This window comes from Malurus melanocephalus, unplaced genomic scaffold (genome assembly GCF_030028575.1).
Source record: "Malurus melanocephalus ecotype Western Australia unplaced genomic scaffold, MMel_1.1 scaffold_81, whole genome shotgun sequence".
Taxonomy (NCBI): Eukaryota; Metazoa; Chordata; class Aves; order Passeriformes; family Maluridae; genus Malurus; species Malurus melanocephalus.
In genome coordinates, this window is record NW_026623313.1 from 984,159 (window position 1) to 1,008,237 (window position 24,079).

Genomic DNA, 24,079 nt, shown 5'->3' on the forward strand with positions numbered 1-24,079 from the left:
AGGAAAGGAAAGGAAAGGAAAGGAAAGGAAAGGAAAGGAAAGGAAAGGAAAGGAAAGGAAAGGAAAGGAAAGGAAAGGAAAGGAAAGGAAAACTGCAAAAAAAAAATCCAAAAAACCCTGGCTATCTCCTGCTGCACTGAGTTAAAAATATCCATGGGAATATGCTGAGGCTGCTGAGTTTATCTTCAGGGGATGGAGGTGACCTTATCACTCACTCTGGAAATGGTGAATGGTAAAAGTGAGTGGGTAATGGGATAGTCTCTATCTCATGGAGATAAATTCATTGTTGGTGGTGGTTTTGTCATAGTCACCATGTTTCTCATACTACACTGTCTTTCTCAGCTGCCTAGCCATTGATCTCCATCCCCTCTGACCTAGTCTTTCAGGTCTCTCAGTTACTTTACCCAGGTATTCCCAGAGGTCTCTCTTTTAGCTTTTTGTGCCCTGCMTTTCAGCAAGGGAAGACACTGCAACAGAAAGAAAAGATCCAACATTGCCTACAATATACATGTTTAAATGGGTTAATGTAATGCCTATCATGTAACTTTATATTTCTTATTCTTTGCCAAATTGGGAAGAGCAAAGCAGCAGCATTGTCCTGTTTGTTTAGAGCAGTTGCATGCAAAAATTCTCTTTGAACACACCGAGARGCTCAGTTCTCTTTGGTCAAATTTAGCACTAACATAAGGAGATGGGTGAATTAATCATGTCACAGAATAGTTTTTCACTCAGATACACTCTAGACTACCATGATAGGTATGAAGGCACAGTGTTGGAGAGAAATGGGTCTCAGCTCTAAATAGGGAGACAGCACATTGTCCTGAACYATGCAACCTAAATTTCTTGGCACTCAGAAAGCAAAGCCAGTACCATTAATAATGTGTTCTGTGAAGCCTAGTTCAACTTCCAACTTAAATTTCTGCTGAAGACTGCTGCATTTGGACTGTAGCCCTACAGGAGCTCATGCAATACAAGTGGAGCAATAGTGTACTTAGAGTGGCCATCCTCACAACCTGTGTATTTTTGGTTGCTTTTCCTGAAATGCACCATAGCAGACACCTTGCATCACAGCAGGAAACCTGTGTAAATTGCTCAGTGGACAGAAGATATTTCACCATTTACCATGAATTTATCATCAATTTATACATGACATACAGCTACCCACGTATTCATTGCCAGACTATTACCCACTTTATTATATTTGCGCCTCTTTAATTCAGCCAAGCTTTACTGAATTTGGACTATGAATCTGCACATTTGTAAAGCTTGAGTGGACAACATGTCCTTATTCATATGCRTGAGAATGGTAATACAAATGCCAAATTTTTCTGTGAAGCTATGAAAGTGTCCTATAAAACCACCATTCTGATTAGTTGTACAGCCAGGGACAGCAGTGAAAATGTAAAGTTTTACCTGTGCTGCTTGAAGTTGACTGAATTATTTCATATAAAGTCCTTTTGTATAAGAGTAATGCTCATGAATAGTTGATACATGAGTTGGGGCTACGCATCTCAAAGGACAAAGAAGCTCTTGGGTCCTGGTCTGTAAATCCAATTTACAGACATGGCAGTTAACACACTGCTGAGGCAGTATAGGAAACATAGGCCTGGATGATATAAATGTGACATAAATGTGTAAAGACAGCACATTACCGTCTGGAACTGCAAGGATCACCACAGAGAGGGCATTTTTCACACGTTTGGCCCAAAGCCCCTGGATGGGTGCAAGCACACATCCCACAGATGCATTYGCCTCTCCCACTGCACAGCGTCCCGTCCTCAGCAATGCAGCTGCTGGTATCAGTTGTGCAATTACAGAATTCACCAGTCCATCCRCTGTGGCACCTGCATTCCCCACAGTCACAGTCACCATTGCCTGGAACAACATTTATCATACGTCAAATCAGTCTTTGATAATTCAAAAATAATCTGARTGATGATCTCTAAAATCATTCTCTTTAGTAGAAAATATTTTCCTCTCTCCAGCCGTTTCTCCAAACATCTTTCTAATAAATACTTCCAGTTTATAATGGTATAGCCTGAACTATTTTAAKTCTAAAGACCGTTCATAAATAGCAATTTTTTAGAACAGATTGCAACTGAATACGTGATGAAAACACAAATTCACAAGCTCCCAGCAAAGGGCGAGCCAATAAAGCTCCAACCGCAGCGAAGAGCGCTGCGGGACCGTACCGCCGCACTGCAGCCCCCTGTGCCTGCCGCAGGAGAAGTCGTCGCACTCGCAGCGGGGCCCGTAGACCTTTCCGTAGGGGGACGGGTGGCACAGGCAGTGTCCGCAGTAGCAGTCGCCCCTCCCGCTGCAGGAGCTGAGCCCGGCCGGGTCCCGGCAGGAGCCGCCGCCCACGGCGCTCTCGTCGCACTCGCAGCGCGGCCCCACGAAGCCGGGGCTGCACACGCACACCCCGCACTCCAGGGAGCCTTTGCCTTGGCTGCATTTTGGGCTCTGCAGCTCGGCCTCTGCCTGGCAGTTGCAGCTGCAGAGGGGATGAATTTCCATTTCCAGCGCGTCGCTGAGCCCCACKGGTTTTATCTTGAGTAGCTTTCTGGTTTTTTCACAAGAGGAGAGGCTTACAGTCACATTGAAAGAGACCTGGAAGAGAGAATGGAAGCTGCTGTGGTCTGGAGCACCGGGAGCTCYGCAGTGTCCTCATGCAGAGGACAGAGCAAGAGGGTCATAATATCCATGAYCAGCTTTTTGGTAACTTGTATGGAGGGAGATCGTTTAACAAAGGGCAAACGCTCTACCTTGGTGTCCTAAATTATATGAACTTCATGTCTTTGGAGAACACGTTCTTCACTTACTGTGTCTCCCACTTTCACATGAGAGCATTTCCTCTGATGTGGAAAAAAGGTCCCGTTGTTACAGATGGCCGTGAACGAGAGATTGAGCCCTTCTGTCTCTCCCAGGATCTCCAACTCTACCTCGGACCTCAGCTCCTTCAAGGAAAAAGGTGTGAGATGAACAGAATGATAACACTGCCAAGTGCAGCCACTGCTCCACGTCTGTGTAACGTGGACTGTAATTTATCCTGATTTACACATGAGTACACTCGTGCTTTGGCACTTTGTTTACAGAGTTCTCTGTTGCAAGAAAAATGGGGAAYGAGCAAAACAAAGCAAATGTTGACAGACCCAGCTTTCAGTGGAATGAAAGTGGTATCAGTTTMATATCTGCTGTCATGGGGCTTATTTCCTGCTCTTCTAGGAGAACAAATTCAATGCTTTATTAAATCATCTTTCATCCCTCTGCTGACTGATACAGGTTTTCTTTTAGGTCTGGACTTGCTGAAGAGTGGATTTGCATCCCTGATTGCATTGCTAGTTCTGGGCTTTTCCTGATTAGCCAAACTGTGTCAATATTGCTCCCTCCCTTCCTTTCTTCTCCCAATGGAAATTCCTGCTTCATGAGCTGTCTGTGCCATTTTAAGCCATATTCAACAATGTTCCTGTTTTAAAAGTCAATTTGTTCAATCAAACATTAATTTTCTAAGTTATAAACTTTCTTCCTGAGCTTGCTCATACTAGGTATTTACATTTTAAGTCTTTAAAATATTTTATAGCAACTTTGCTTACACAACTTTAATCCAAAGCCTATCACAGGCCATGGGGAAATTCCCTATGACTTCATTGGCCCGTGGCTCCAGTAAACGGGAATTTTTCAAAAGTACCTTAGCAACTGCTGAGAAAACACTTCACTGAATCAACTTCACGCTCATGGAAGTTTAATTGCTTGCAAAATACTCCCTGCCCTTCAATCAGAGCACAGGGAACTTGCTGACCTTACCTCAGTGWGTCATTCTACTAAAGGTGGCAGGATGAGTCACTGGAGTAAAGGTCTGGTGGGGTAAATGAAAATAAAAATAGAATKGGTATAAACCTGCACAGGCAACTCCCTGTCCATGTTCTGGACTCCTTGGAAATTTATCTTAGGGCTGTAAAACTGGGCCCTGGGCATCAGGTTGGTAACATTGGTAGCTTTGGGTATGTCCAGATTCCATTCACATTTGGTTTGGAGGCAGGTGCTATTGAAACAATGCARAATTGAAGATAATATTCTGTTTGCAATAGCTGGATTCTCCCAAAAGGACCCAATATGGGAAATCTCTACATAAAACTGTGACTGTTGCCATGTGTTTATGTCAYCACTAGTACCTCTTCCACCAGCTGCAAAACTACAAGGTACAAACAGAGTGCAACTGTGAGAGAAAATTAAATGCTGCTGAATGCCAAATCAAAATACTTTGAATTCTGGAGCCTGTGGGGTGTCARTTGAATGTGCCTTGCTGTTGCAAGAGATCAAATTATTCATTTTACACCACTGAAAATGAACACAAATTGATAAACTCAAGATTTTTAGATCCTAATATTTGTGAGCACTTCTAATGATGTTTTAAAACTACTAAGCTGTCTGGCCATAGTTTGAGGACAAATACCAGACAGTTCAGTGAGYTTTAAGCCATTCASACAGAAACATTTGTGGTTCAAAAAATTTTCTGAATGAAGGAGCAGACAAAACAGTGYTATGTACTTGTGCCCTTGTGTTACCTGTCCTAATATATTATTTCTTTGATCTCATTTTCCCGTAAGTGCAAGGATCAAACACTGGGGGAAAAAAAAAGTGGATTTTTTCTGAAATTTTAAATTCTTGGAATGACTTTAATCAAATGGCCTGCTATCTGCTACAATGCATTTTAGCCTACGGCTCTGCAACACAAAGTTGTGCAGAATTCAATGCTAAACAAAGCAGGCAGAAATATGCTTACAGAAGAAAATGAACCATRCTTGGAAAGAACATGAGAACTCCTCATGCAACAAATATTTTGACAGCTCAGACTTTCTTAACTTGCTTACTTCCTCTCTGAAGCTTTTAGATGGCAACACATGGTGAATGGCATTAGCAAACCTTGTGTTTGCACAACACACACACACTCAAAAACACTTAAAAAGTGTTAAAAGATTTAGCTTAAGTCTATTTCCAGGGGGCAAAAAGTARTTTATTCCTTTCCTTGTGAGTAAAGAAGTAGAGACACAGGACACTGAATTACACTTCTGAGTATCACAAAAAGTTTCTAACAAAAGTAGCATTAGATCTATTTTGCCTGTAATTTTGAACTGTAGATCTCCTGTCATTTCCTTCTTCACAGTCAAAGAAAAGAAAATTCAGATACCTTTACTTTTGTCAAATAAGGTGGCTTTTAGTGTTTCCTGCTTGGAAGATTTTCAATCACAGAACARTAAGATTGTTAACCTTTAAGACTAAGTGTAATAAAATGGACTTTGGGATATTTTGAATGTGACATGTGGCTACTAGTGCACTTTTTACATCTTGAAAGAAATGCGGGATTTTAAGAGCCTGCGTGCAACTCTGGTGCCTGGTCCAGACACGCTGTTGCTGGATGAGGCTGTGACAAGTTATGGCCCAAAGGCAGGAGCAGCTTTCCTGCAGTCACCTCCCTGCCACTCCTGCAGTGGAGCCAGCACARAGTTCCCTCCAAGCCATGCCTGTGGAACAAATGAAATCAGGACCAGCCCAAACAGCTCAGGAGCTGCAGTGTGGGCACCACTGCCAGCTCTGGGAGCTGCTCTGCTCAAAGTGCACAGCAACTAAAAAGCCATCAGAGAGAGGAGGCTGAGGACAAGACAGAAGACATAATTTCATTTTTGTATAAACCTTAGTGTGCTCTGTATTGCGTACTGCAGCTCTTATGGGCCCCACATCTCAGCAGGSACTCAAGAGAGTCAGGAGGGTAAGGACATGGTCAGATGAAGTTATTAAGGGGATGGAACCCCAATGAGAGATTTTAAAGTCTGGGACTGTCTGATTTGGAAAGAAGGTTGGGGGTGTGGAAGGTGTCTCAGTGACACCATATTATGAAATCATGAAGACATGAAGATAAGGTGAAYRTAGAGCTGTTAYTCACCAAACCCTAYAACACGGGATCTGAGGCACACTCAGCATAAGCATAAGAAGTAGGTTAAGATAGGAATAAAAAGAATGGRCATGGTGCAGCTGAGCTCCTTCTTTTCATAGAAGGCTACAGGGGCAAAAAAAATATTAGCAGATTCAAAAAGAAGAGTAGGAAAAAACCCATAGGCCATAGGATATTAGCATATGCTCAGGGGAAGAGGCAAGGATTCACTCTTCACATTTTCAATATTCCAGTGAGGCATCMTTACGCACTTATGGTGCATCAAAGGCACCAAGACACAGCACTGGGACAATTTTTGTGTATTTTTCTATTACTTGCTGACAACAAATAAGTATTTTAGTTGTTAAACATAGAAACCTGTGTCTATATATTAGATTGACAGCTTGAAGAAATGCTGATAGGAACCAGATGTGACTTGCAGCATGTTGGAATCCACAAGTGAAATCCTGTTGCCATTCAAAGATTTCCTCATCTGTATTTATTAMCATTTGTGCACTCCCAAAATTAACCCTGAGGTTCTCTCCTTATATAATTTTCCATGAAACAGAGAATCTTCTGGTATTTTTCATTCCATTTWAAAAAATAACAATTCAGCAATTGTATTGTTTTTGTTGCTTTTAGAAGAGTTAGAAGAATTTGGTTTTCTTCCTGTCACCAAGGCCAAATTAAATTTGGCACAGCGATGATTATCTAATTCAGGTGATAGAAGGAAGAGCAAAAAAAAAAAAAAGTAAGGGAAGAAACAGAAGCTATTTGCAAAGAGCTATTTGTCATTATAGGCAACTGRTAGAACAGGTTTTTCATAAAAATGGGCTGAGATGGAAGAGAGAAATATATGGTGTATCAGCATGTATGTAAATTGATGTATSTGTGCAAAGACCTGTACAAGTGCCTAAAACCATTCCTCTGACAGAAGAGAACCAGGCTGCATTTTCCAAACACAGCTCTGGGAGCAGGGCTGTGTTTATGCTCCTGACATCCTTACAGTGCTTCTTTGTATTACCTGAACAAACCCATTCAAGTCCTGGTATTACCCAAATAAACCCATGTTGGCTCCTATGTTCCGCTTTTTAAACACCTCAGAACAGCCTCACAGGGGCAGCATCAAATTGCTAAAGCAGAGAAAAGCACTGAGCACAGAATAGTGGAGGTTTTTTCCCCCAGATATTCCTGCAAAGCAATTGTTTATCTGCTCTGGTGGCAGCTACCAACAAGGAGAGAGGTGAGTTCCTGAGAGGTGTGGAACTGAGAGACCTGAATATTAAAGAAGGCTTAAGAGTAGGTGTAAAATACAGGAATATGAAGAAAGCAATGCAGATGAGACACTGGTTTAAATTCAGCRTTCCAGCAGAACTAAGAAATTAGTAAGAGGGTTTATAGGAATTTTGTTTCTGTGCTCGCTCAATCCACAGAGTGAACACTTTTTCTGTTAAGGYTGGCACCTAAAATAAAAAATGATGTAATCAGTTCATAAAAGGAATCAWAGACGCTTCTGTTTACCAAATTGCCAACCAATTTTGAACGTATAAACATGAAGAAAAAAACCTGCATTATAACCATCTTACCTGATATGCAGCAACGATCAGCTGGAGAATATTTCCAGAATCCTTCTGTAATCGTCCAACRGTAGCTCCAGGAATAAGCTTTGCATAGTTCTGGAAATACAAAAAATTAATTTAAAGCACAGATRAAGTTTAGGTGACAAGGGGCTGCCATCTAAAAAACCTCAAATCCAAACAAAAAACAAAACAAATCAAACCCCCCCAAACCAAATACACACACACACACAAAAGAGACACAAAAACAAACCCCAAAAAACACCCAAAAMCAAACAAACAAAAGTAAAACAAAACCCAATCCCAAATCAAAAATGAAAGACCTGTCAACAAAACCAAGTACATTGAAGCCAACTGAAATAAATGACAGTAACATTTTCAAGGATCTTTTCAGTCTCCATTGCATATGTCTGAATGAAAAATTAGATGGAGAAGAGCTGGTTTAATTTAAACTTCGTTGAAGATATATTTCTCAATCACCTCTATGTGCTTGGCAGTTTGATACTATAGTATTCAAGCTCTAATTTTTCAAATTTAAAAGGAAGATACATTTTTTCAACAGTTGTGCTTTTCTCCAACAAAAATATCCAGAAAGAGATTCAGCTGCTCTACTGTTGCTGCACTGCTCAAGAATCTTGGACCCTACATTCAGCAACTGCAGTCACTTTTTCGTTTTTGTACATTTGTATCTGTGCTCTGTGGGTATGATAAATTGTATGTTGAATTTCCGTTAATAACAGAGTGCCAATTTAGCAATTTATTTTAGTGATAGATTTTCTTTTCCTTTTGAATTAAATTGCATTGTGACACTAAGATGACATCTGACAGCTGGATTATAAGTATGGTGAATTAAAATTTATCTTGCCTAATTGTTAACTACATGAACTTCCCTTGCTTTACCCATGCTTTTGGAAAATAACGTGCTCATTATTTAAAAAAACTACATTGTAGCCCTAGTTTTCCTTTACACATCATCATATCAATGCTGTTATTTTAAATACAAGAAAAATATCCAGAGAACTATTAATAAACATGGATAATTTGATACCCTTATATCCTTCTCACACTTCATATCTCCAAAAGCCCTGTGATTACTTTATGTACTCTGTATGGAATAGTTATCATTCATTAGATTTCTGGTGCTATTGTAAATCAGTGGGATTAACTGCATTTTATGTTACAGCTGGTGACTTCACATTCCTGACTCCTCCTATGATTAGCGCCCTCACAAKGATTCTTGGAATATTCAAACTCTGWATTTCRTACATGTGGACCTTCTATGACAAAAGATGAASCTGGAATTTAAAATACAGTCCCTTTAATCTGTGGTATGCAAAACAAACAGCAGGGATGTGCTGCTCTCAAGACTTTGGTTGACCTCTTCTCTTTGAACAAAAGTTTTCTGCATGGTGATACAAGGGTGGTATTTCAAGACCAGGCWGAGTGTGGATCTCCAGTGCATGCGATAAACATAATTTTTTAGCAAATATTTCTGTTCAATCATTGCCAGGATGAGGCAGACAGAAGCAGTTTGGATGTTGCTATTGCAAAACATTCAAAGGATRTCATGGAATTTAGTCCTTTGGCAAATATTCATGAAAAGGTGAACTGCAATTCGATAAGGATACCCTGATTCATGTAAGGGAGGTTTGACAGTTTCATATTTGAGCTCAGTGGGGTTATGCCTGTATTTTAGCAGCATAAATGATTGAAGAATTTTTGTCATTGAGTGCCACACCAAATGTATAAAAATCAATTGAAACTCCATATTAGTGTGGAGACTAGATTATTTTTAGTTTGTTTTTCAGCAGGCAATGCAGCCTGAAACTCCAATTTTGAAGCCATTTCTGCYGTGATATGAAAAGAAATAATTAATCCAAAAAAGAGTATTTTTTTGTTTCAAAAGAAATGCTGCTTAGTCAGGACTAAAGACAGAGTCTTTCCCTTACCTAAGTTTGAATACTGCTTGAATTCTTCTTGAAAGCCAATAAAATCAGCAATAGAAACAACTACTTCATGAAAGCTAGAAGACTGGTGTTTTCTTTTATATCAAAGTAGAATTTGTCAAAATACAATCATTGTTACCATACTCACAGATGCTTTCTGAGTGAATAGCTTTTATGGAATAAAAACATCCCCTGCTGCTTTTGTTCGGCAAAACTCACCTGAGACTAATGATGCTAAAATTTAGACAATACATGAATATATTTTAAAGCACTTTATTTTTTTTTAATTCCATATTAAAAATAATCCCAAATTATCAGGGCTAAGTGTGAAGAATTTTCTCTCCTCTTTTGCATTTACTTTTGAGTGGCTATATTAATGTATCCAAATTATTCCTTCTGAAATTCTGTGGTCAGGGAGAGCATAAGATCTAAATGATCTCTTGAGGTTTCTGTGCAGTAGCTGTTCAAGTGCTCAAAAGCTTCAAAAGCAACACCAGCTCTGTTCCAAGCACATCTGTTCTGTGCTTGTGCTACCCTTAATATGTGTGTTTTAGATAATAATACACATGTAAGTGGATAGGCTGAATATTCAGTTGAAGAGGATCAAGAATATTACATGACTGAATTATTTTGGACTAAATTGTTGGGGATTATAGAGGGCTAGAAATACAAAATGTATATTTGACAGTCTGAACACTGCACTTAAGGCTAATGGAATCTCTCAAGTCTATTTAAAGAGGTATTTCTAAGTCCTCACAGTAATTTTAATGTAAGTTTTTCCCTGAGAACTCAATTATAAATAGCAATAGTCAGTATTGGTATTTGATGTAATTAGATGCTAAGTAGATTTGAGATGAGATATTTGGGGAGAGGCTTTCTACCTCAAAGGATAAATGGAAGGGTTTTCTGAGGGAGACTAAAGAATCTCCATYGCAGAAACTTTTCAAGAGAAGTAAAACACCAAAATTTTTATTATTCAAGGTCCTCTGCCACCTCTTCCAGGCTACCTGAACAGGGCCTTTATCACAAGAATAGTTCTCATTGTCTTGCTTAGTTCTTCTTTGCTCACATTCACTGTAGGAACAGGGAGGCAGCTTTTGGTGGCTCTGCCTCAGCTTGCAGCTGGAATACCCAATGGGACAAAAATAGCACAGGGCTGCTTGGAACTGTGGAGGCTGAAAACAGATGCCTGCACAGAGGACTGATGGAGCTGCAGGTAGGGATGATATTCCARGTATTAAAAATATGGATTTTACATGTCTGTAACCACTGCTCCTCGGCTTTCCCCTCTCTCCTGGCTCCCATTTCCCATGATRACTTCACTCAGCAGAAAATCACTGAATAGGATCCTGCAAGTCCTAATGCCCAAAATTCTTGTAATGAAGTGTTTTCCTTCAGTAGTCATGAGGAACAATACATGGGGAAAGATGACTTTGTTCCGTCATCATTTTACTTTTCATCTGGGTCCTAGTGTCCTATCAGTCTSATTAGAAACAGTCACAGAAATAAAGAAAAATGAAAAAAAAACCCCGTCGAACCAAGATCTCAGGGCTGAGCATGAAGAAAAGTGCATGTGTCAGGTGTATTCTTGTTTTACAAAAGCAAGAAAAGGCTCAACTTCCCTACAGCCTTATAAAATACAAAAGGTTGATCACAATGATTATGCTGAATAGTTTAGCAATGTTTAGTTTGTCAATCCCCGACTTAAAGGATTACACTGATCCAACTTGAAATCAAATTTTAAAGTTATCTTAGAACATCAAAATCAATACATGAAGAAGCCCATAAGCAGAAGAGCTTTCCTCTCACATGCGATTTCCTAGTTATTTTTATGACATAAATATCTTGTAGAATTCAGTCCTTAAWACCAGAATTACTGTATCAGCTGTGCAAAAAGGTGAACTTTAAAACAAACACTGGCAAACAGATCATCTTAGTTTCCTCACCTCATATGTGTGAACTTGCTCATTYGTTACTGCAAAAATTAACAGAACATTGTTTTGCACAAGTTTGTCAATTAATTGTCCAATTGTGGGATATTCCTGCAAACAAACAGAAGAAAGGCACATCAGTCTGTTTCTCCCATGCATCCAGCCACAAAACACACATTCATAATCAACACTTTGTTCTCCGTGTAGTACAAACTCTAATTATGACTATGTGTATATAAAATAAAAGATAGCACATATAATTTCCTCATGTTGTTTTGAAGGAAACCCCTCCGTGAAAAGTACAGAGCCAGATTCCATCGTGGGAGCTTTGGCTCAGTAGCATCTGTGTTATATATATATTTAATCCAAAGAACAGCACTGCACCACAGCAACTGGGTATTTGTTCTACAATGAACACCATAGAGTACATACTCAGTATTTTTGAACACTGAGTCTTAAGTTGGTAGGTTCTCTTACAGTAACAGTGTATTGCAAATTCCTGAACTGGTCCTGAATTCACACTGTTCCAGGGAACATAATTAATGCAAATCCTRCCTTTCCTGCAGAAACAAGTACTATTTAGCCCAATTCCATGTGCTTTCCTTTTGCAGAAATCAGATTTGTTGTTTTTTACTTATTTATAATGCATCCTAATTCCATACAAACAGTCTCTTCTCTCTTTACTGAGATGCGCAATTACAAATAAAATCGATTACGTGAAATATCAGGATTCCCCAGCTTTTACACATTTCAGTGCTAAAAGTATAATTCACTAATTTTCTAAGTTATTTGTGTTAGTCTTTAAATTTCCAGAATATGAGAGTATACAAAATTCATAGTTAATTACCAGAACAGTTGACATGGAATATTCATTATTGTGRTCCAAATGACAGTTCCCATCATTAGGAATAACAATCCCTGCCAGTTTACTGTCCATCCCAAAATGGGAATCAGCATCACTCACAAACACCAGCAAATGTAGAGAATCATTCCTCCATCCAATTTTTTCCTGTAATTTAAAACAGATTTAGCAGGCTATATTGCATCACAACAGAGAAAAACAGCAGAATATTTGGAGAGCAGCACCTCAAAATAAATGAAGAGCATCGTTCTCAAGGAAAGATGATGTTCATCCTGTTGTCTTTGGCTAGCACTTTGTTTCCCCATCCCTGTGTTTAATAACATGGGTTGGCCATGTTCATGTCAATCTGCTTACTACTCTAAACACAGTTAAAAATATTTGAAGAGCAAAACAGACCCAGTAATTATACAGATATTTGGGCTTATTTTCCCCTGGCAATTAAAAGGAAACTTAGAGTAAAATATTGCAATATGCATGTTTTACTTGTACAGCCAAAACTATCTTCAGACAAATTTAATGAGCTCTTGGTTTGCATTAAAATTTTTTTAAAAATAATCTGTCACTCTTCAATATCAACCTGTACAACTAGAAGAGGTAATATATGGAATAATAATATTAYATTTTAAAGTTTCAATTACCTTGCAAACAGCTGCCTGCATAATTGCATCAAATCCTCCCTCTGGAGTGTCTATATTCGCAGAAATTCGTTGTCTTTTCACAATTTCATTGAATTTTTCAGCATCATTTGTCAGTGACAAGACATGTTTATATCCAAAGGTGGGTAAGCACTCGTATGGTACACTTCTGCAAGAAAAGTGAGACAGATTATGGACAACAAAGAGTGAAAAATTACTACAGTGCTACTCCTGTAGAGGCCTGCCTGGATTAGTTTTGGTCTTGCATCTCTTGTCTGTGCCTGAGGAGATTTAGTGAAAAACATAAGATCATTTAAGAAGGTCCAGTGACCTGGGAAATGGAAAAAAATCTGCATAAAGGCTGGGAAATGCCTCCTAGAGCAGTGTAATTCAGCCAGTTACCAATGTGCAGCCCTTGCAGCCCCCCCTGCTTTGCCTTGATTTCATATTTGGAAGCCTGTTGGGCTCTGTAGAGGGAACCACCAAGATGCTGCCGTCCTGCTCCAGGTTGCAGAGCAGAGCTTCTCCCCTGCACAGGTTAGGTAAGGGCTGGGGCAGCCTGAGTTAGTGGAGAAAAAACCCAGGAAAACAGCACTGATGGCTAAATGAAACTGGTATTCTGTGTTGGATTTGAGTTTGCTGCTCCTTAGTATTGTGTAATAAAATTATTTTATATGTATATATGTGTATATATGTGTATATATGTGTATATATGTGTATATATGTATATATATATGTGTATATATATATATATATCTATATATATATATATGCTAGATAGTTAAAGAAAAATATATACCTATTTTTTATTAACACATTAAGCACATTTGTAACTAGCAGCAAAAGCTAAAAAGCAAAATCACTCCCAGATTCCTCTATCCGAATAATGTAACAATCAACAGAACAATCAATGATCAGAGTGTGAAACTGAAAGAACCAAATGTTGTTTCACAAAGTAACTCATTAGCTGGAAGAGAGCAGTTTCCAGTGAAACTACTGAAATTAATTTTAGCCTAAAGATTATGACTTAGTGTTGGCATGCAAACAGATGCTGGGATTTTCCCTGCCTACCTGCAAGGGTTGTTTATTTCTTCAGCTGTAGTTTTGATAAATGGTGAAACTGGTTTTTCAACAAAAGATCCRAACCCCAGTCTGAAGTTGCTTGTCAGTTTTGACATCTCTTTGGAAAGGGTTGAACCCAGTTCTTTGATTGTATTCAGATCATCGTCCATGGAAGCAGAAAGATCCATGAGGTAGTAGAGATCAATTGGATAATCTTCAGTCTGCCGAACCTTGATCTGTATTGTTTCTTCATGTCCTRTTGAGGTCAGGGGAAAGTGGGATAAATATCAGCACTTCTATGCAGRAAGCACAAGCAATGATAATTTCTTCGTAAACTCCTATATGGTGACAATTATCTGGTATTTTAAATGACCAAATTAGCATTAATATTTTAAATCACCAAAGCAACATTAAYGAAACAATTTCAAAAATTGTATGTYAACAAAAAAARYCTCAAATAGGGGTCTGAAAAATTGAAAGTAGTTCTAATGTTTGGGGTTCTTCAGTAATGCCATAGCATGAAATTWAAACTGATTGCTATAATTTGAAAAAAAAAAAAAAGAGAACATTCCTTTAGCAGTACGCAGCTTTAGGAAATTTAGAGATGAAGCTAATTAAAACTAGAGGTAGCACTTAGGGGTCCYACCATATCCTTTAAAAATTAAAGTCAAACTGTACACAGAGATTTTATTCTTAGTTTCAACACTGTGACCTGACCTAACTGTATGTCTCTTTTAGTCTAAATTTCTCCAGGAAAAATTCGCTTCTGAAGGACCCCAAGGTAGGCCTGGAATGCTACCATAAATGTCACTGGCACCTTGTAAATCCTCAAAGCAASATTTTATGCTGCCTCTGAGATACTATGTTTGCCAAACCAGGAGGGGAGAGGCACAGGAGGTCAGCTGGGGAGGAGCCAGGGGCTTTCATTCTCTCCCTGCCACCTCAYTGGCAAGAGAAGAGAGGAACTAAAAATATGTACATCCTTATTTTTATGATGTACCCAGCACTTCTGAAAGTATTCTGAACTCAGCTGAACCCAGTTTTCATGYGATGAGTCAACAGATCATTTTGGACTCAACACAGGTTTTCATCTTTATTCTGTCATGATATTTTTTAGACTGTTCAATCCAAGAAGCTTCAGTTTATCACACTCTCTGAAACAAAATATCCCACACCTATGAACTGTGATTTACCTGGTCGAAGCTTGAGAGTTAATTTCTGGGGAGAAATCTGTGTGACATCAGAATTGCTCTTCTGGGATGATACAGTTAGGGGATCRTTTCTGTGAATTTCTACTTCTGAAATGGGAAACTCAATCAAATTCATCTGGCACCCTTTGGACAAAAGATTTTCCAGTGTATCACACCTCTCATGAATTCCAGAGGAGTCTGTGTAATTCTAAAGCAAACAGGAGAAGGAAGGGATGAGTTAAATATTTTTAGTGACCAGCCACCAGCACCTGCCTGACAAAAGGTCAGTCCAATGCAGAGAAGGGAAACAAAGGTGCAAGTTTGTGCAATCTAGGTGGCACAAAAACCTAAATTTGCCCTTCACGGGTCATGACACACAGGTGTATAATTAATGTAACTTACACCAACTCATTATCCTGGGAGAAACTGATCTATTGTTGGGGAATGGGAATTGTGCCACTCACTGCATTTGCTTGTCACAGTACTGGGAATGATAACACAAAGCCCCTCTGAGTCACTGGTTTTTCTGCCACAGAATTATGCCACAAATTCATCAGTCTTTCCTAGACAGTTTTGAACTGCAGATGGAAACACATCATTTAATAACAGAAGAGATCTTGTTGATAATAAACTCCTGGATGTTTAGTGGCAAACTGATTTTGCTGTACCCAGTGTATACTGGTTCTTTTTTCTGACCTACTCTTCCTCCTCAACACTCATTTAACACATTCACTGAAGCAAACATCAAGTCCCTGTCCCTCAGCCTGGTGCCCAGCAATGACCACAGCCTGTCCCCACTTCCCCAGCACCAGGGTCACTCTCGGCATTCTCACAGCTGCATTTGGCCCAGCATCCTCCTGGACCTTCTCCTGTCCAGAGGAAATTTCAGGCCTGTTGAAATCAGTTGGATACCTCAGTTTCTTTTTATTTCTCAATTCAAAGCACTGATATGCATTCCTTCCCACAGCACTGCTACAGGGCACGTACTAACCCTGYGTAGGGGTGAAGTTAATGGTTAGTTTTACAAAGAGGTTTCCGTGCCTTATTACCATTTCCCAGAGYTATGTCTAAAGATCCTTAAAATCAGTCAGCTATTTCCTGGAAACTGCTCTGGCCTGTGAGACATTTTGACCAAAACCTGGTCAAAGCCTGGCAGAAGCAGCCCTGAAACATTCAGTTCCACACCATGGGGCTGCTGCTCTCTGCTATGTTTGGGCAGCAACCCTTGGATCTGACATTAAGCCACAAATAYCCTCTGAATTCAGTCACTGAAAAGCCTCCCATGCAACACAAAACAAATTTAAACCTCTTGAAACCAGAACTATGACTCTTCTTTCCACCAAAACATCACCCTTYATGCCTGAAAATTGTCATGGATCTTATATATTTTGGTGGAAACAATGTTGAGGGACCTGCCGGGAACAGTGTTTTTTTATTCTCCAGACTGAACTTGATGCCTTCACTCAGGTAAAACTCTCACCCACAGCTTCTTGAGCACAGTGCACATAAAATRCATGTACCATTCTAAACCTTTCACAGGGAGATCCATGTCGTCTCCTTTGGTTACACAGTCGGTAACTTTTCAAAATGTGTGAAGGAACAACTTTGTATTTCAAATACAATTGCAAAGCGTGTTCTTATCCTACTGAAAACAGTGGTTTCTTTGCAGGKGCTTTTGTTTGCTCTGACACTAAATCTCCTATGTCTTTTGCACTCTTGATGTGCTGTTCTCTAGCAAAGAAGTGAATGAGATTATGAACAGAGAAGAAAAATCATGTTTACTACTCTGAAGTTTTCAATAGTTTCAGAGTTTTGCTTGTTTTGGTTTTCGTTTTATGTTTGGTTGTTTTTTTTTTTTAATCAATAAATTATGTTGGGCTTTTTTTTCTTCCTGAAAATACATGGCTGTAGTCAGAATTATGTGATCCAATCTTAATAAAATCTTGTTTTATAGTACAAATATAAAAACTACTGCAAATACAGTAATGTGAAGGTTTTTTCACCTCCACGGTAACATATTTTGCAAATGGCAAAATATTTCTTCTTTAAAAAACTCAGTTTTGTCTTTATGAGCTATTTCATAAAGCAGTATGTTAGTCCCATGCTAAGTGTTATTTAGCTATACACAAAAACAATAAAAACTTCAATCAACAAAGGTGCGATCCAGAAACTAAAATGAAAAGGACATATTTTATTTGTCTCATATTTCTGTCAAGTTTTTGTTGTGATTTCCCACTATCTTTCTAAGGCTAATGAGCTAAGAGCTAGAATATTTACTATGAAGTGGGGAGATATTATTTATCACCATTTACAGGACAAAGTTTTAATAGCAGAGATGTGAATTCACTTGCCTAGGGTTGCACAGAAAATCTGAAACAAATGTATAGGAAACAAATTTGGATGTATTCTTAAGTCCAATATTTTAGCCAAAACATATCTATATCATACGAATTATAAAGCAAACATTATTGTCATACTTAAAATCAACCACTGATTAATAATTTCTATGTGCAAGTTTTAMATCTGCAAACTCACACACTATTTACACCTCAAACCTTCTGTTTACACTTCAGGCTTGGCACGTAATCTGTAAGATACAGTCTGGCCTCTGACTTTTTGTCTGGGGCTTCGTCATCAGTGCTGGGGGTGAGCCAGCCCTCAGGCTGATGATCTGAGACCCTCTAATAATATTTCTATTTCTGCCTTAGATTGGGAAGGTTGATGTTGTGGTTTTTTTCAAACAAACAAACTAACTAACTAACWAACAAGCAAGCAAACAAACACCCAAACAATCACATTATGAATATCACACCATGTAGAGTAGATTAAATACCACTTCTGATCCCCAGGAAGGCTTCACTAAGGATGCATGCACTACAAAACCATGGGCTGACCCAATTAAGTCAATACTTCATCACTCAGACAGACTACAAAGACTTCACATCTTACTTTGAAATTTTTTTTATCACTCTACCTCTTGCAAACACCAGGCGCAGTGTGGTCCGGAAAGCAAACAATCTTCACAAGTCACTGTGCTTTCCTGAGGACAGGTCCCTGAATTTAAATACAAGAAGATAAAAGGCTGTTAAAAATGTGCTTAATCATTCAATTTATGAAGAAATTTGTAATTTATAGAATGTGGGAGGTGAAAAATGCACACATTTAGCCATAATTAGGATTACTGATAAAATTCCTTCTTAACAGTAGTTCTATTGGTAAAAGATTAACTCTCTAATAAAGATTAAAACCTCAGAATTGCTGTCAATTAACATACCTGCTTTTGCATGCTTTATGGGTGGTATTCACTCAGAACAAGTTAAATTGTTTCCTCCAGTGCACCTGATATGTTTCTGGTATGGTGTAGGTAAGTCATTCCCGACATAACCAGGAATATTAAAATAACAGATTTATGCTCACTGTGTATGCTTAAAATTACTTCACTCAACTCTGTAGGTACTTGATACGAYTTTTATCCATGGTGTAACTACCAGAGAAAGACTCAGTCACAGGTATAATATGAAAGTTTCTTAGCAGATCAAACTGTGATTARTATAAATGAAATTGCTCGCATGTCTGTCTCTTTCAAATCTGTTGTGCTATGTAAAGACCACCAAACTGTAGATGAATTGGCAATGCAGCCCTACAGCAATCTGTCAAAAAAAAAGTCTTTAAATTAAAAGGAAAGATKAAATACAGAAGACAGAAAGCTATTTCTTGTCAACTTCAAGCAAGCAACAATACAAAATAGTTTTCAAATGGATCTCCCTGCCCCTGAGCCTTACCTTSCACATAGTTATTTCTTTGCAGAAATAGGAAACAGAGGCAAAGCAATTCAATCCCCATTCGTTTTCAGTGCTGGCTGCATGACAAAAAAATATTAGCTTGTTAATTATCGTCTGCGTAAAAGTAGAATGTCGTAAAAACCATCCATTCCTGGAGGGTATGATTTCAGGTGTCACGTACACCGGATTGYGAGGAAACTTCAACCCCAGCGGGACGGACCATGAACAAAAGTGAAAACAAGGGCTACCTGGGCAGGTAAAGAGAACAAGCTGTGCACACAGTAACGTGAACATGGTTATCACTTCCTTGTTTTCCTGGACTCCTTATAAGGCATACGGRAAAAACTCATTCAGGTGAAGATTTCTGTCAGCCCCAGCCACTCCGGGTCCTAGAGCAACCCAGCCAGGAGACTGTGTGTAACAACCTTTTAAAGACTCCTCCAAAATAACACCTTTAATTGTTCCCCGAGGGAGTGCGTTGGGAGATGGATCATTAAGATTGCCAAGTGAATATACCTGGAGAGAAGTAAAAATCCCACTTTTTCAGATTTCCTGATGTGGAAGGAAACTCATAAAGGCAGCTGTGGAAAAAAAACAAAAAACAAAAAACCACCAAAAAAACCCCCAAAAACCAACCAAAAAATCCAAAAAGCAAAACCAAAAAAATAATCACAGATTAAAATTGAGGACTTGGCTCCAGTATGTCAAGGTACCAAGTACACTAATTTCATTAATATTCCAGACTGAAAGGGAAATGCTGCCATTATGGACTTTTTTAATATATAGAAGGTAGAATAATTTCATTCCCAGTGTAGAAAGTRACTTGAAAAAAAGAATCATGTCAGCCTTAACTCTCTCTAATAAGTGTCTGAATATTCTTCAGCACAGATAYGACTGCGTAAAAAGTTATTGCTTTCTCTCCTCTACTTTCCCTACCTGAAATGAATGCAAAATACWTATTTCTTACTGCCTTATTAAAAGGAAATAAAGTTCCTTATTTCTAGATTTCATCTCTTCCTATCTTTTGTGCTCTGCTATTGTCTGTTTTGAAAATCATTTGTTGAGGACAAGTCCTGTCTTTTCACAAGGATTTGCWATAGTAAAAGGAGGGATGGGTCTGTATTAGTTAAACTCAACATGCCTGAAACATTCCTGGGCATTGAGGCCAACTGGCACAGGAAAACCTGAGTTTATGATTGCAAAATKCCTATTGGGACCATTCTAGCAACCAAATTGTGCCCAGAAATTGTTTGCAATGGGTGTTAATTGGAAGAGGTCAAATCCATGCCAGGGAGCATGTTAACAGTTCAATAGCATAGACAATCTCATTCTAGTGCCTGGAAGTATTCCCAGGCACATCCAGTCTTACTAGTATTTACACAGTCTRTGGGCAGTTTCAATAGCAACTCAAMCTCGATTACATCAGGGCTACCTTTGCTCTGCCCTCTCRTTCCCACCCCTTYGCTCTCACTACTCAGCRTTCGTGTCCAAACAAGCTGCGTTTCAAACRGATCCAACTAAAACCCAGTCACCTTCTGTGGGGAAGGAGGAGGGCTGTTTTGCAACTGGGTGGGTCCCTTGGACCATGTGGCTGCCCAATCCAGAGTGCAGGAAATGTTAGGATACGTAGGGCCTAATTTGGCCCATTTCAGGCTGTTACGGAACCATATCTTAACATTTACAACAACATTCCTAAGTCTCCTTCAACTGCTCTTTATGGCTCAGAGTGCCCTTTGTAAGGCACTTGTTCAGCTACAACAATTTCCTGTGGCATGAAAAAAGCATTGATTAGATTATGTTCCCTCAGTTTGTGAAGACAAATCTCTGTGAGGACACTGTCTGTAACCACATAAGGTCAAAAAGAAGTGGAATCTACTGAAAAAGTTTGCTCTTGAGAAGAAAATCCTCCCGTAAAAGGCCATTCAAACATCTTATTTCCCTGGTTTTGGCTGGTATTTGTGTATGTGTCTTTTAATATTGTTGCTGTATCTAACAACTTGCAGAGCTCCAAAACCCAGTGCTTTCCCTTTCAGTGTAGAAGGTCACCTTGTAGCTATCACGGGCCCCTGGTAACATAACAACCCTTCAAAACATGTGCTCAGAGGGCTTGGTGGCAGTCCTTCCACCACCACAGTGTACCAGCCACCATCAGTGCCTCTAATAAAGGACCAGCCAGCTGAACAGCTGGCAATTAGCAAATGCTTATTCTTAGATTCAAACTTTTAAGTGTAGAGAGAATTAATAATACAGCCTATACAAAACTTACAAATTCTRTTTGATATTATCAGTTCCCCGTTTGCTTGTGAGGTAATATTTCATATAGGTCTTGGCAAGAGTATCAAGGCTGTAGGCTAAGTGCCTGCCTCTGAGTGGGATGGCTGCCAAACACTATTTTAGTAAGTCTTCCCTGAATTAAATAGCTAAGTTTTTGCAAATTATCAGGAATAGACCACTCTGGATTGTCTGGAGGGAACAGAGAAGGAGAAGAAGGTRGCAGAATAAACAGCAGCAAAAACACGAAGGAAAACAAAGAAGAGCAGGAACCCGAGAGAGGTCCTGAAAGAGAGACAGCRTGCACCAAGAGTAAACGTTGGGCAAGGCAAGAAAACCTAGGCAGGAAGCTGACAGATGATTCTTGTTTTGAAACGTCACCTGTGATAACTAAAGATAAGTTGATCAGGAAGTTCCTCTACTAGATCAGTGATTTATTTGCTTTAATTATCACCAGAAGAGTAGAAGCTCAATCTGGAGTATTCATGCTGATGTAGGAAGGATGTGTAAAATCCTTGGGAGTMGTGACATTGCTTGATTTGATAGCAGGGTTCCCCTTCCTCATGAGGTTTTTAATAATCTTGCTTCACCCACCCRAATTAAAGGCATTGATTCAATGAGGTGCTCCCAAAAGAGACAAATGTTCCCTCACTCTATWGTCAAGTGCTTCCATACCCTTAAGCTAGCAGAAATGGAAAGCATTTTCTTTGGAATATCTGCACAGAAATATATGGCCCAGCAGCCTGATAGACACAAAGAATGGCAATGGCAGACGTTTCAGAASATGTCTGTCAGTTGGCTAAGAAAGGAAGGCTGAAAAAAGTTTCCAAGCTTTTGGAAAGCTTGAAACTTTGATTCATCTCTAAGGAGCCAGACATGATTTGAGTATCCACAGAGTGGTGTGAGAGTTCTGCAAACAAGCCAGTCCAACAGAGACAGAAACCACACACAAATACTGCAGTGACACTGAAAGAACTGTCCAGTCTCTGCCTCTGCTGCAGTACAGATCTGGCAATGCTTTGGGACAGCTGGCAAAAAATTTCAAGAAGAAACAATTCCTAACAAAATGTTGTATTTATGGGGAAATTCATAGTGAAGGTGAATGTAACAAATCAGCAACTTTTACTTCTTTTTTTTTTTTTTTTTTTTTTTTTTTTTTTTTTTTTTTTTTTTTTTTTTTTTTTTTTTTAATCACCATGGTGGGATATGGGTGTTGCTCCAACAGAAAATTACATCCATCCAAAGAAACCACTGTAAGCCCTTGGATCCTGTGTGAGWGAACTGGAGCCTGCTGTAAGCAAAGATCTGAACATGCAGTGATGGAGCTGCTTTGTTTCAGCCTTTCAGGGGTGCACTAATAATGTATCCCATTAGGGCCTGGAACCAAAACACTGCACAGAGCCCACCGAGACGTGACCTTTCCTGCCATCCTCTCCAGGTGCTGTTTGCAAGCACGGCCACACACAATGGAGAGCAGCTTGGCAAGAAGAGGAGGGGTGTCTGTAGCTTCTTCTGGAGGATTACAGAGATGGAGAATCACACAGAATAAAGGAATTTTCCCCTCCATCTCTGAGCAACACCTTGTTGGTGTTGGAGATTGGTGACTCAGGCTGTGATTCAGGCTCTGGTCTCCTCTTGTTTCTGGAGCAGTGTGCTGCTGTTGGATGAGAGCAGGGARTGAAATCAACAGCTTCCCTCTGAGCAAACAGCAGGGAAGAGCAGGAAGGAGGAGGAATTGCTCACTGACTGTACTGTGAGCATCAGGCAGGAAATTCAGGGTGTTTTTAACTTGTATTCACCTTGCCCACAGCTCTGACCAGGCTGGTTCCAGCCGAGGGTGTGAGCAAACCTTTGTTCTCAGTTTTCTTGGAATTGGAGAGCGAAGTAAAAGACTTGTTTGCCTTTCAGATTTTAATACACTCTCACACTCAAAGAGAAACAATCAAACCTCTGAACTTCAGAAGGGCTCAGGTGGACTCGCAGGAAAATCACCTGGCATTGGAATGGGGCTGCCAACTAGCCTATGACACTAAAATTGTGCCAGGGACTTCCACAGAGCCCATCAAACCTGACCTTGGTTTCTGTTTGCTGTTCATGGTTACAGATGTCCCTTGCTTTCCCTGCACTGTAAAAATGTGAGGCAGGGACACCAGAAAAACACTTCTCAGTGCTGTTTGTTGATCATGCTGGGGATGGGAACCACACCAAAAGCTGCCTCCACACCTCCTCAGACCCCTGCACTTTTGCTGAAGAGTTTTCAGGACTAGCTCTGTTCAGATTAACACTAAATTCAAACCAGGCCTGCATCCCCATCACAGAAGGGCCGATGCGAGTCCCAAACCAGGTGTTGTTGCAGCAGCACCAAGAGAAAGGCARCCCTTTGTCACAGCCCTGCAGCTGRGAAAAGCCTGTTAGGGTGTGTGAAAAGTGTCGTCAGCCTGACCACCCATATGTGAATTCCAAGCTATGGAGCTGAGGTGAAATCAGTTGTCAAAAGTGATTCTGCTCCGCTTTTACACACAGAAAATAATTTCATAGCTGACCTTACTCTACTTACACCTACAGTGRTACAGTAGTACTTCACTAAAACAGGGTTTGAATAAAGTTATTCTAGAATAACCAAAACAATGAGAATGCTTAGTTTAGCACCCAAATAGCTGCTAAATACCGAGGAAAATGGGCTCAGRTACTGTATGAAAGCAGAAACATTTCTGAGGCTTCCCAGGAGCTATTCTGCACTCCGTCAGTTTGATTTACAGACACTCAGTGCTCAGCCACTCGTTCTCGCCAGTGGCTGCCGTCTCTTTTTGAGAAAGGAGAGGATTTGGGGCTTCAGGAGCCTTTTGTGCAGAGTGCTGCCATCTTATGGCTACTCTGCTCCTCTGGAGTRGAAA

The 24,079-nt window shown here is 39.6% G+C and overlaps 1 protein-coding gene across 3 annotated transcripts in view; it reads right to left on the reverse strand.

The window, feature by feature from the left end:
* Nucleotides 1-24,079, reverse strand: part of ITGB6 (integrin subunit beta 6) — a 43,304-nt gene that overhangs the window by 9,272 nt on the left and 9,953 nt on the right. Inside the window, exons 1-12 of one of the 3 annotated variants that reach the window (XM_057367631.1) lie at nt 19,096-19,303; nt 18,915-18,991; nt 18,107-18,186; nt 15,136-15,340; nt 13,952-14,198; nt 12,884-13,049; nt 12,231-12,392; nt 11,399-11,494; nt 7,516-7,605; nt 2,823-2,957; nt 2,193-2,610; nt 1,653-1,875 (exon numbers count right to left, since the gene is read on the reverse strand). In XM_057367631.1, the coding sequence (XP_057223614.1) occupies nt 1,653-1,875; nt 2,193-2,610; nt 2,823-2,957; nt 7,516-7,605; nt 11,399-11,494; nt 12,231-12,392; nt 12,884-13,049; nt 13,952-14,198; nt 15,136-15,340; nt 18,107-18,186; nt 18,915-18,975 (1,883 nt within the window). In that variant the 5' untranslated portion in view covers nt 18,976-18,991; nt 19,096-19,303. Of the gene's footprint in view, nt 1-1,652; nt 1,876-2,192; nt 2,611-2,822; nt 2,958-7,515; nt 7,606-11,398; nt 11,495-12,230; nt 12,393-12,883; nt 13,050-13,951; nt 14,199-15,135; nt 15,341-18,106; nt 18,187-18,914; nt 19,304-24,079 lie in introns of those variants that run through there. The other 2 variants (XM_057367630.1, XM_057367629.1) reach the window with 2 other exon arrangements.